Source organism: Nannobrachium achirus, assembly GCF_963921795.1.
Source record: "Nannobrachium achirus genome assembly, chromosome: 20".
Taxonomy (NCBI): Eukaryota; Metazoa; Chordata; class Actinopteri; order Myctophiformes; family Myctophidae; genus Nannobrachium; species Nannobrachium achirus.
In genome coordinates, this window is record NC_137827.1 from 22,707,826 (window position 1) to 22,720,494 (window position 12,669).

At 42.0% G+C, this 12,669-nt stretch overlaps 2 protein-coding genes across 2 annotated transcripts in view; both read right to left on the reverse strand.

Annotated features, from left to right (window-relative positions):
- Positions 1 to 12,669, reverse strand: part of LOC308305564 (transmembrane protein 179-like) — a gene marked incomplete at its 3' end in the record, with an annotated part of 467,552 nt that overhangs the window by 47,795 nt on the left and 407,088 nt on the right. The window lies entirely within an intron of this gene.
- Positions 1 to 12,669, reverse strand: part of ubr1 (ubiquitin protein ligase E3 component n-recognin 1) — a 47,087-nt gene that overhangs the window by 4,626 nt on the left and 29,792 nt on the right. The window contains exons 18-39 of the mRNA XM_080749951.1: positions 12,257 to 12,322; positions 12,046 to 12,147; positions 11,882 to 11,945; positions 11,655 to 11,779; positions 9,544 to 9,596; positions 9,358 to 9,460; positions 9,226 to 9,274; positions 8,936 to 9,090; positions 8,679 to 8,778; positions 8,452 to 8,555; positions 7,662 to 7,742; positions 7,207 to 7,388; positions 6,777 to 6,985; positions 5,056 to 5,155; positions 4,781 to 4,933; positions 4,357 to 4,457; positions 3,079 to 3,166; positions 2,837 to 2,985; positions 1,143 to 1,198; positions 929 to 1,025; positions 767 to 834; positions 450 to 597 (exon numbers count right to left, since the gene is read on the reverse strand). Coding sequence (XP_080606077.1) covers positions 450 to 597; positions 767 to 834; positions 929 to 1,025; positions 1,143 to 1,198; positions 2,837 to 2,985; positions 3,079 to 3,166; positions 4,357 to 4,457; positions 4,781 to 4,933; positions 5,056 to 5,155; positions 6,777 to 6,985; positions 7,207 to 7,388; positions 7,662 to 7,742; positions 8,452 to 8,555; positions 8,679 to 8,778; positions 8,936 to 9,090; positions 9,226 to 9,274; positions 9,358 to 9,460; positions 9,544 to 9,596; positions 11,655 to 11,779; positions 11,882 to 11,945; positions 12,046 to 12,147; positions 12,257 to 12,322 — 2,353 coding nt within the window. The remainder of the gene's footprint in view (positions 1 to 449; positions 598 to 766; positions 835 to 928; positions 1,026 to 1,142; positions 1,199 to 2,836; positions 2,986 to 3,078; positions 3,167 to 4,356; positions 4,458 to 4,780; positions 4,934 to 5,055; positions 5,156 to 6,776; positions 6,986 to 7,206; positions 7,389 to 7,661; positions 7,743 to 8,451; positions 8,556 to 8,678; positions 8,779 to 8,935; positions 9,091 to 9,225; positions 9,275 to 9,357; positions 9,461 to 9,543; positions 9,597 to 11,654; positions 11,780 to 11,881; positions 11,946 to 12,045; positions 12,148 to 12,256; positions 12,323 to 12,669) is intronic.

Here is a 12,669-nt window from a genome sequence, read left to right on the forward strand (position 1 = left end):
TTGAACTCAACAGACTTTTGGGGTTTTGGGTTTACAAAAAAAGTTACAGGAAAAGATCCATTGAACTCATGAACTTTGTGGTATTGCTACTATTTATATTAAAAGCGTTAATTTAAATATAAAACAGAATTAATTTCCCACTGGAAAACCTTTTTCAAAAATCTCAACGTATAAAGATTGTAACAAGAAAAATACAAGCACACCTAACTGTGTGAAGCCGAACAAGTTGAAGTTTGAAGGAAATCTGTAGCTCAAAAAATGTGGAACTAGTAGGGTGCCAAAACATGTGGCTGAGGACAACAAGAGTGTGCTAGCTAAAGCCAGAGGAAAGCACAATACTGACATGCTTTGAAAATTAACCATCTACTCCATCTACTGCCAGTAAATACAGCTAAATCAATGTTAAAGTTCACTCAGTAAACTAACTGGGTCATTGTTACTAGTGCTACCTGTAGCAGAGAGGAGGATCTGGACCATGTGAGCCATGGTGACCAGGTGTAGGATATGGAGATGGTTGTAGGCAGAGCTGACAGCAGATGGATGCAGGTCTACTGCCTCTTCCTGGTACAGGGCTGGAATAGACAGCACCAGTCCCACCTGACAAAACACACAAGCACACACCAGGGACCATATTTAGGCAAAGGACCATGGATTAAATGAGTTATTAGTGATAATAATAGGGACCGTGATGAATAAATGAGTGTACACGACAGTTTAAGTCTAGCTGTTATCATTAACAGACTTGTTACCATTATGAGAGACTTACCAGAAGATGGAAAAAGTCCACCTCCAGCAGAGAAGGTGTAATCTCTCTGCCCATGGACGGTAACAAGACTGGGGAGAGATCAGAACACAATATCAAATACAATAATCCTTGATCTAAAGATAATGCAGTCTGGTTTTCATCTAGTTTGGTTGCACTGCATACCTCCTAACATGTCCATGAAGTGCCTTTGGACCACTGCCTGGGAGCTCTTAATCCTCTGGGTCGTGGAAAACTGAATAACTGCCTTCAGACCTGCCAGCTAGAATGACATGGGACAATCCAGACATTTAGTTAAATTAGCCTGATACCTGCATATACATATGTACAGTATGTGAGCAATATTTAGACCTTAACTATTCAGCATATTGTGTCTAACCTGTCTGTTTTGCAAAGACCCAATGAGTGGCTTTTCCTCATCTTGCAACATGCTTTCTGTGAAAACATACATTATGATTATGACAGGGGGGTAAAGATACATAATACAGAACAACACTTAACACCTTCTAAGCCAAGGGGAGCCCCTTAATGTTAAAACCGTACTATATCGCACATCCCCCCAGGGACTCTCAGCCACGTCGTACATTCCCGGACTTTGTCTTTAAAACCGGAATAAAAGCTTTTGATCCGAAAATCGGCGATCGTCTAACCTTCCCTAGTCACCACTCGTGCACTGATAGCTCATGCAGACCGTGCATGAAGCAGAGGTGACGTCAGCGCCTCTCCTTCTCCAAGGCTACTCCCAGCCATCCGTTTGCTGTCTGCACACTCGAGCTCCTACAGCAGCCATGCTTGGGGCTATGCTAGCGAAACTTTTCAGTTCTGTTCTTCAGTCACACATGGACTATTTGCGGGGACATTTACGTGAAAGGATCGCGCACGCGAAACGCACGGGGACATCGACGATCGGCCAAAACCCCCATTCTATCCCAACGGAAATCGAGAAAATCATGGTGAGTTACTGGCCTGGGGGGGAAAAAAAAAGAAAAAACAGCGGCGCTGTTCAAGATGGAGGGGCTGCGGGGTCATGTTTATAAACATAATATTATGTCTCAGATCACAATACAATAATAGAAATGTCACGGCTAATCTACCAACCACCATTCTATTTCGGACGTCAAGGTGTTAATATCAACAAAAAGGACAAATATCTCACTAGATTACACGCCGGCCACATACATCAGTGTGTATAACATAACATAACACTGCATATGCAAAGATGAATACAGAATCAAGCAGCAAAGTAAGACAGGAAAGAATGTGGAGTAGGGCTGCAACTATCGATTTTTTGATTTTATTTTCTTCTTATATTGATTATTTATGGGTTTAATTATTATATTATTATTTATTAATTAATATATTTGTATTAAGGCTGGGACTTTAACTGATTAATTGCGATTAATTAATTACAGAAAATTAACGTGATTAAAAAAATTAACACATTTTAATCGCACTTAGTTTTTGCACCACAGAACCTTCAGTTTCAGGCATACCGATCATAGCGATGCACCAACCAAGAAGAGACAACAAACGCAAAGGGAGAAGTAGCCGATCAGAGCGCTTTGCTTGGTCCAGTGGATGCGAAATTTAGATTTTAAAAACTCACTTGTTGATTCACTCGTACAACGTGTTTTACTTGAAAAAAATGCTTCTCAGGTCAAATATCGATGTGCGATTAAAATGTGATTAATTGCGATTAATTAATCACAGAGCCTGTAATTAATTAGATTAAAATGTTTAATCGCATCCCAGCCCTAATTTTTATATATGAATGAATTTATTTCTTGTTGATTCAATCTAATCAATTACTCTGATTAACTACTTAAGCCTTGTTGGCTATTCAAAAATAACAGATCTACAAGCTCATATCGCGTCACTACATGCTGCGCTGCGAGCTTGTACATCTACCATTTTTGAAAATATTTGAAAAATATCGAGAACGTTTGAAAAATATGATTAAAAAAATTAGATGGGGGTCCACGGCCAATAACATATCAATTTGGAGCTTCTTCACACGAAAACGAGAACCACTGTGATAATGGACCAGAAACACAAAATAACTCAGGGTCTTACCAATGGCCTGGATAGTGAATGCACATGTATTCCAGGCCATTATAGGAACACATGGGCACATCTCGTTGGGTGCAGTCTGAAGTCCCACCCGGTGCACAGTAGTGGCACACACCACTAGCATCTCTGCGATGCTGTCCGAGTATTTCCTCCTGAAATCAGCCAACATTAGAGCTGCAGTCAGGCACACACACATAAGGCACTCTGATAGATTATTGCGGACCAGCTGACAGCATTTAACTCACGGCTCTTGCACTCCAAAGCTGAGGATGGATCTAAACTCTGGCTGGCCTTCTCTGCAGAACCCGGAGTCTGTGTCATCCTCACTGCTCTCTGACACAATCACCAAGAGAAAGAGATCTTACACACTGAAGGACAACTAGGGTCTCAATACTAGGCCTGTGCAAAAAAATCGATTTACTATTATCGTGATGTTAATGCCGGCGATTCAATTAATCGATTTTCAAAGTTCAGAATCGATTTTCCCGATTTTTCTTCTTTTTTTTTTTAAGGTGAAATGAACCTGAAGGTGAAATAACCACTTTCAGTCAGAGTAAGTACAGGTCCTAAACAGCACAGCATTCTTTTTTATTTTTGGAGCGGTGAAAGCGCTCCCAATAGACAGGTATGTCCGTGGCTGGCTGGCTATGTGGCTGGCTGGGTATGTCTGTAGCCTGGCAATACCTTGAGTGGCCACACAAGTTAAAGGAGGGGCGCTGTTGTGCAGACACACACACACACACACACACACACACACACACACACACACACACACACACACACACACACACACACACACACACACACACACACACACACACACACACACACACACAGCTCCACTTCGAACCGAGGTTTGATTTTTTTATGACTGTTCTGTGTTTTCTGGCATCTTGACCAGGAACATGTTGTTGTAATGTTGTACCACTGGCACTTTGGCTGAAATAAATGTCAGAAAGATTGACTGACTTTATTTGGCTGCATTGATTTGAAGTATATGATTCAACTTTTAATGTTTTATATTGTTTAGAATTGTTTTAAAATGTTTCAATATAAAAAAGCTGTCATTTTTGGGGAAAAATCGCAATAATCGTGATTCGTATCGCAAATCGCAGGAAAACGCATTAATCATGATATAATCGAATCGTCAACCTATGAATCGAAATCGAATCGGGAAAAAGTGAATCGTCACAGGCCTACTCAATACACACAACTATTCACACAATGGTTTCTCTGATTAATCAGGTAAGCACTTAAACTGTAATTATACTTGGTCATATGACGAATAGCGAACAAAAACGATCTACAAGCTCACAACGTGATACAATGCCTTGTGAGCTTGCAGATGTGCCATTTCTCTACATTGAGAATTAGGGACGCCAGGTTGAAAGTGGCTAGCTAAGTGATCACTCGTTGAATTAGGCGTGGAGTCACAGAAATAAAATCAAGTGATTAAACAAGAATCAGTTGAGGTTGTGTGATGTAGTACAGTATTTTAGTTAGTCATTAGTAGCTGTTCTTACCAGGATCCTGAGCGATAGACTTGAGACCTTTGATTCTGGCAGAGATGATCTGAATCCAGTAGCGCAGGGTCAGGAGCTGACCCACCAGCTCTGCATTCTCACTACACACAGGACACAACATAAATAATGAGTGCAACACAACTGAGCCAATAAGTGTTTTTTATTTGTGTTTTATTTTTTATATGCTGCATCAATGAGTCGATTAAGAACGGTGTCATGAAAAAAATAATGAAAATAGCAGATCTACAGCAATTTTCACTATTTTAGGAGGTTTTCGATTTGTTTTCCCCTGCTGATAATAAGATGCCCAAAATAGGTATCATTAATTTAAAGATTATTATGATAAACTATCGCTTATATTTCATAATCGAGTAAACGGATTTAGTTCAATTATCTGTTGCACAGCTACGGTGGAGTGACCTACTAATTGAGAGTGAGCGGTTCCAGAGGGATGAGAGGAACCACAGTGTTGCACAGGGACTTGCAGAGTGGACACAGGTACTCTCCATTTTCAAGGTCGATAATGAGTTCGGCATGAAGGCGGTTCCTGGTGGTGTTCTGTATCGCTTCAAAATACCTGCAAAAAAAGTCAACATAATACCAGAAATGATTGAAGTCTTCTTTTACTGCGGAAGACTACTTTGACTATTGGCCTCATGAGCAGAACTAAAAATGAATGAATGTTGTATAGTGACTCACTTCTGCCAGCAGGTGGCATGCATGACGTGGCCACAGCTGCCAGTGTGCGTCCCCACTGCCAGGTCAGGTGGCATGAAGAGTGGATATGACTTTTCTGCACCTTTAAGAGATTATCACTGTGAGTATATGTACATATGGCGTGGCGTTTCCCTTGAAGTCCGTGGTGTGGTTAAAATCCTCCAAAATATCATCTCATCAATAGTAACAAGGCAGTCACTGATGGGACGCACAGCGCTGACACGTTACGGGAGCACTTGTTTTGATTTAATCAACATCCCTGCATACTTCCTCATTCATTTAGAGAGGGTCTAATCGCAGTGTGACGTCGCCTTTTGGTGACATTTGCGTGCCTACTCAAAGAGAAAAAAACTAAAGAGTGTCATGTGTGCCTAGATGTATCCAGAAGGCTGCTGGCTACTCACAGCGAAAAAGTGACGCTTGCTTGGATGTGTAAAAGTGGGCCCTATGGTACACAAAGCGGGCAATTTGATGAAGCAGGGATTAAGAGCAGTTGGAGCTGGTCATGGCTGAAATTGGGAGGTAGAAACTGATGTTAAAGAACTAGAGCATCCCTTCTCTCTCTTTGGGATCTTTTCAAGAAAATACATTAAAAAAGGCCAGGCAAGGTACATTCCCTGCCACAAAGAAATAAGTGAACAAGGTCAACCCTGCTTTGGGGGCACATTACAAAATCGATATACAGGAAGACAGTCTATGATGTCATAATGCCACAGTGTAGCCAGCAGCCTTCTGCCCACTGATTCAGAGCATCGCGCCAATGTGGTATACGCCCTGACCATTCGGGTCATATTAATCAATTTAGTCAGGGAATTTTAATAAAACCCTGGGAATAAATTCCTTACCAAACAATTTCTTCACCAATGTGTTCGTAAAGGTGTCTAGTAACATATCTAACAAAGATTGAAATTCAACATCCCTAGCAAAATGTTTGACAGCTAGGGTAATTCTGGGTCTCATTCACTGTACTATAAGGGAAAAAAATCACTCCCAAAAATATGCTTTAAGTGGGATGTGAGGGGTCTAACTAGGTGTTTTTAATTATTCTGAATCCATTGCAAGCAGTTGTTTTGAACGAAAAACATTCCTTGGGCCAAAAATGCACCATACACCTTGTGAAAAGTGATGACTCATAACTAAACCATCGTTTTTATGCGTTTGATTTTGGCCCAATGAATGTTTTTCGTGCAAAACAAATGCTTGACAGGTGTTCTGCTAATTTTCCCTGACTAATTGGAGAGGTGACATCTGTGCTGTGGGTTTTCGGTTGCTCATTGGATGGTGGACGGGGCATGAACATTTTTCAACATGGAAACGATTATGACAATTATGACGGGGACTGCCCCATAGGTCGAACTCCCGTTGGGTCAAACAGCGATGGCAGGTTAGATAATCACCCACGAGCGTTGGCAAGTTAGATAATCACCCGCGTCACGGTTACTGAGGTTAGGTTTAGGGTTAGAGTTAGGCATAGTTTTACTCAGTTTAGGATTAGGGTTTGGGTTCGAGTTTGGTGGTCGATCCAAAAGGTGTTCGACCTAATGACATGTTACCGATTATGACAAAATAATTGCGATTATGTCAAATAATTGCAATTATGTCAAATAATTGCAATTATGTCAAATAATTGCAATTAGACGATTATGTAATAATTGTGACAGGCGTACTTGTGCAATGAATAACACCAGTGAACAGAGACAGACCGTCAGTTTTGTTGGACAGCGTCTTTCCCCTGCACTGTGTCAGTACCGTGGACCTCTGGACACAGGCGGTCAGTACCATGGCCTGGGAGAGGGCCGTGACCTCCTGCTCCTCCTGGCACAGGATGCAGGTCAGCACCTCCCTCTGCAATGGAGTGGAGCCTCGGTGAGGCCCCACCGCCACGCACAGCTCCATCTGCATCATAGGACAGCTACAAAACAAGAGACCAAATATCATTCACAGGTTACCATTAGTGGAATGGCAACCTTACAAGCCAAAAGATTTATGTACTACTAATGTACATAAATACTTACTAACTAACCCGCTTGTATGATGAAGACACAATCGAACGTGGAATTCATACGCAATCAAACACACAGTTTGATTCAGTCAGGGATCACATTAAAATAGAATTGGGTCTTTTCTCCTCACCTCTCTGCAGATGCAATGGGTTCTCCTTGGGTCCCACTCTCTGGCATGTTCTCATACAGCATCTTGTTGGACTCAATGAAGTTCTTCTGCATCGCTGACATCTGGGCCATGATCTTCTGTCGGTGGAGTTTGGCTGCCTCCGCCTTCCTCTTCCGCTCAGCTTTATCCTTGTCCTGGACATTCTGGAGAAACCAATGAAATATCAGAGTTGACCACTGAACAGAGTGGAAACAATATTACAAAAAAGGAATCCTGTTGATCCTCAAAAATTCAAATCATGTGGATCTCAAGTCCAGCAGTTTGCGAGATTTGCTCCAGACACACACACACACACACACACACACACACACACACACACACACACACACACACACACACACCCCGACATAGACAGCTAGCCTCCTGCAGAGCCACGCGTTAAGAATATTTTAAAGTCATAATATTTAGTGTTTTACCTCCTCTGGTTTGGAGGTATCCATGCTCATGGAGGCTGTTGGATTTGACTTCTCCCTAAGGCACTTCACCATCTCAAACATCTGTCAAATTAAAGATAATAAAGGCTGGTTGAATTTTTGTATTGTCTTATTGTCAATGAAGAAAATGCATTTCCCATATTTATAAGTATGGTCAGTCTTGTCAAGAAAAGAAAGAAAAGAAAAGTATCTGATACCCCGGACGACACAGAACTCCATTGTTATCCAAAAATCCCAAAAGAATCTCCCAAAAAAAACAAGTACCAGAGCTGTAATGCTACACTGGTCAGCACAATTAATCCTTGCAATGACTCATTGAGCATTGTTATTTTTCCCGGCAGAACTTTATGAAGTGACGGCACACGCTTTTTCGACCATCTCCATGCACGTGCACTGCCGTGTTTACAATCTAAAAGCTCTTACAAGCGCTTTATAAAGTTGTTGCAGGAAGAATTACAATGTCCAAATTCATCGCAATGATTAATTATGCTGACCAAGGCAGCAGTACAGCTGGTACTAAGCAGGTATTTGGACAACAATGGAGTTCTGGGATATGAGCTATATTTGTTCTGGCAAGAAGGACCAGGCTTGGTTGCAAGTAGGTGAGATGAATCTTTTTGTTCTGCAGACAATAATACAAATATGAAATCATGCCAGCTTTATCCTTAATATAAATATGCATAAGACTAGCTGACATAAATGTTATACAGTATTACCATAAAATACACAGCACTTAGACTAAAATGTATTACTAATAGTTGATCCATTGCACCTGCAGAATCCACTTGATCATGTCCTTTTGAGTTTCAAGGGAAGGAAGTGTCTTGACCTTGGATAACAAGTGGAACACAGATTTTCCATGTTCAGAGCCGATTCCTAAAAGAACAAAATAAAAGACCCAGCCATGTCACACACAGAGAACCCCAGCCTAATGATGAGATGACCAGCCGATATGAGAAAACAATAAAGAAAATACTGAGAAACCTGGTTTCCACTCACTGCGAGCCTTGAGGCTGAAGTCAAATGTCACCTCCTCCACTGTGCTGGCCTCAAGCTGCATCTTCTCCTCCACCAGTGCCTGGCCCATCAGGTGCAGGGCCTGTTGAAGGAAAGCACACTTTCACTTATTGGGGAGTGAGAAAAGGCATGGCCCAAAGGAGGGCAGCGATGAAGACCGCAAATTAACCGGGAAACTACTGTACTGTAGGTATAGAACAAAAAGAAAAGTATTTTTCTGCAAAAGAAAATATACCCACCCTCTGAATCATGGCCTCTGTCCACTGAGTGGCCTGGTCTTCCACGGCTCTCTGCAGGACCAGTCTCAGGACGTGGATGAAGACATCGCAGCAGAGAAGGTGCACAATGCCGGAGAAGGCTGGGCAGAAGGCTGGCGGTACCGGAGGACGCAGAGCTAAAGAGAGGCACGCACGCATGCACACGCAAACACGCACAGAGAGGTGAGCAGGAGGGTTCAGTCATTAGAAAACAGCAAAGGCACGATGGTCATATACTGGAACAAGAAGCAGAAGGAAGTGTTGACACTCACCTTTATCATTGCTCTCATGAACTCGCCTCTTCTTCTGCGAGTCTTCAGCCTAGAACGAGGTTCAAGTGTAAGCCATGAATAAGCAGACTTGCGTTTGATGTGATCTATAGTTGAGTTTAGAGTTTGGCATACCTTGCTATGCTGGGATTTGGAATAATGATAGAAGAAAGGGTTGAATTCGACCATACACTCTTTCTTCACTTCGTATAATCCATGACCTGATACGCCTGGTTTCCTAAAATGGGAAGGGAGATTAAATGGGTTCACAAATCATTCTCAAGAATAACCTCTAGAGTTATGCTTCCAGGCTTTACTTACTTAAAAGTGGAAACCTTAGGAATGACAGCCTCCAGGCCTGTTTCATGGCTTTCCTACAAAGAAAGCACAATTCTCACATTGTAAATGACTAGAGCAGTGCTACTCAACCCGCGGCCCGCGGCCCGCATGCGGCCCGCGCCGCCTGTCTGTGCGGCCCGTCATGACCATACCAATAAAAATATGATTTTTCTAAGCCTGTCAAAGTTGACGCACAACGCAAAATGCGGTGATGTTTGAGCCTCGGTGGACTCCGTAGTCAGGAAGCGAATACAGTCAATGCACAGAGCACAGACAGCAGTGCGGAGATGCTGGCGGCTACACTAGATCTATTGTACAACGAGACGGTCAGACAGACAAATCTGCAGAGATTTTGCAGCAGACAACCACAGTCGGGCTCACTGGATTGGAGACGCATGACGGTCGTGCGATATGAACGCTCGCGACCGTCATGTTTTAGGCTAGTGAAGACGTCCTTGTCTGTGCTTGTCTGCCTCCGCGGCTCCGCCAGTCAGCACCGACAGACAGTGCACACATTCCAACAGATCGTAGCAGCCAGGGAACTATGCTTGTACCCCAAAATTTGGGGTACAAGCATAGTTGGGGCCCAAATGGGGAAGTTTTCTCATGCCAATAACGCTCCTTTTCATTAATAGGACGGATTTAAAATAAATAGACGTTTATACTTATTATTCAATCACTCAAACCCCAGCATCCCTATTCTTGGGAGACATTCACCAAAAATAGCCGATCTACAAGCTCACCACAAGATGCATTGTGAGCTTGTAGATCGGCTATTTTTGGTTAAGAGTTGTTTGTTTTATGGAAAAATAACTCAAGTAAAGTTCAACTCAGCCAGTTGTACTGTACTTGTAAAACAGTTTGATGCTTTGAGCTTTGTAATTTAAACACAACTAACTGCTCATTGAAGGAGATTGACCAGAAATAGCCGATCTACAAGCTCCAATGCATCTTGTGGTGAGCTTGTAGATCGGCTATTTTTGGTGAATGTCCCCCAAGAATAGGGATGGTGGGGTTTGAGTGATTGAATAATAAGTATAAACGTCTATTTATTTTAAATCTGTCCTATTAATGAAAAGGAGCGTTATTGGCATGAGAAAACATACCTTTACATGGCCAAAGTTCACTAGCCTTGCATACCCAGACACAGGGGCGGTTCCAAAACGATTGAACCAGTTCTGTTAATTTTCACTTCACATTTTGTGAATAAAGCCTAATTTGATCAAATTCGATAATTTCTTCATTCCATCCATAATCTTTTGGTTCAATGAGGTTTGGCCTGGCTTAAATAGATGGAAATGTGGCTATTTTCTGTGTGTTTCCTTAATTATTAGGCTTGTCATGAAGCCTGTTACAAAATCATTGTAAACGTCCAAAATAGGACCGTCATTTTTAGGTTGCGGCCCTTTGGACTTTTGGTATTTTGCTGAGTGGCCCCTGAGCCTTCCTAAGTTGAGTAGCCCTGGACTAGAGGTTCGCCGCTCACATCTACGCCCCCTCGCCTCGTTGTTAACGTGAAAAGCTCATATGGCTAAAAAATAAGTTTTTTGGGAAAAAAAAGTTTTTTGAAAAATAAAAAAAAGTAAAAAAAAAAAAATGAAAAAAAAATTTTTTGGGGGGGGGAACTATTGTGGCGGAACTATTGTGCCGCAGGCACGTTTCCGGTCGGACATATTTGACGGCCGGACGCACTTCCGGTGAAGAACTCCGCGAATTAAAAAGAGTAACGTTACGTTGCTGTAATGGGATGTACATACATGAAGATTATGTTAATGTGATCGGGACTCGTGCCTAAGTGATGGAATGTACTGGAATGTGGACAGTAGTGCTATTGACTATGCAAACGTGAGTACATCATTTGTTTAGCTAACTGTTAGCCTGGTGTTGACTCTACGTCAGCACGTATGGCGCTGGTGTGACGTGAGGACGTCGGCACGTGTGCCACGTGATCAGTCCTAGCCAATTGGACTGCTTTGGGTCGTCTGTATGTATGTATGTATGTCGAATGCACCGTTCTGTCAGTTTCAAATTGTATATAGAGATGTCATAAGAGCGTGTGTGGAGACAAGTGTGTGCCAGGGTTGTTCTCTCACATTTTCTGGAAGGCCCTTGACCAGGCTACTGTGTGCCATGGGCTCAATGCACAGCAGGTGGATAACCTCCCTCATCGTCACGTCCTCTTTGGACACATAACTGATCCCAGGGACATAGCGTTCCCCTGGACACACAAGAAAGATCAGTCAAATTTGATGATTTGTCCAGTAGTTGACATGTCCCCCAAACAGACGTCAACACCCCACTTTGGAAATTAGGAGTTTACCGATGATGACGATTAAAAGGAACAACATCTCTTCCGTCAGTCGGTTCCATTGTTTCAAGAGTTCCTGCACGAAAAATGAAGTTGCATTTCATGGAATATATAAAAGATAAAGTAATGTACTGCAGTGATTGTTTTTTCTGAAAGAGAATCAAAATTTTCCTTACTAGGTCTTTGCTCAAGCCACTTCCATTAAAGATATCAAAGAGCTCAAATCTCAACAAGATCAGCATGACAAAGTGGTTTGGGTCCATTTTGGCAGCAGCTATCTATGAACAGATTGGGGGGGACACACATATTACGGCCACACCCTATAAAAAAATAAAATAAAAACTGAAATGTGAGCATAAGAAATTCTGTAACTGAGGGAACACTAACCTGCAACATGAGAATGTCCTTATCGTACATCTCGTCTCTGCATTTCACATCTTGGTAGTAGTACACCTGATTGTGAGAGATAAAACTCTACATTAGAAAAACTGAATCTTATCATTATAATCATTACAGACCAGTGTTGATTTCGTTGACTAAAACTATGACAAATAATTTGCGTTTTTTCACTGACGAAAACTAAATAAAAACTAAGCTGTGATGATGAAAACTAAGACTAAATATATTGACAATTTCGTCAACAAAATAAAAACTAGACTAAAACGTTAGTGAGGGACTAGTGGAGAAGAGTCATTTTATGTTTGTTTGCTCTCAGGTGTTGCATGCTGAAAATAGCAGATCTACAAGCTCACAACGCGTCGCAGAGCTTGTAGATAGTCTATTTTCAGCACGCAACCAAG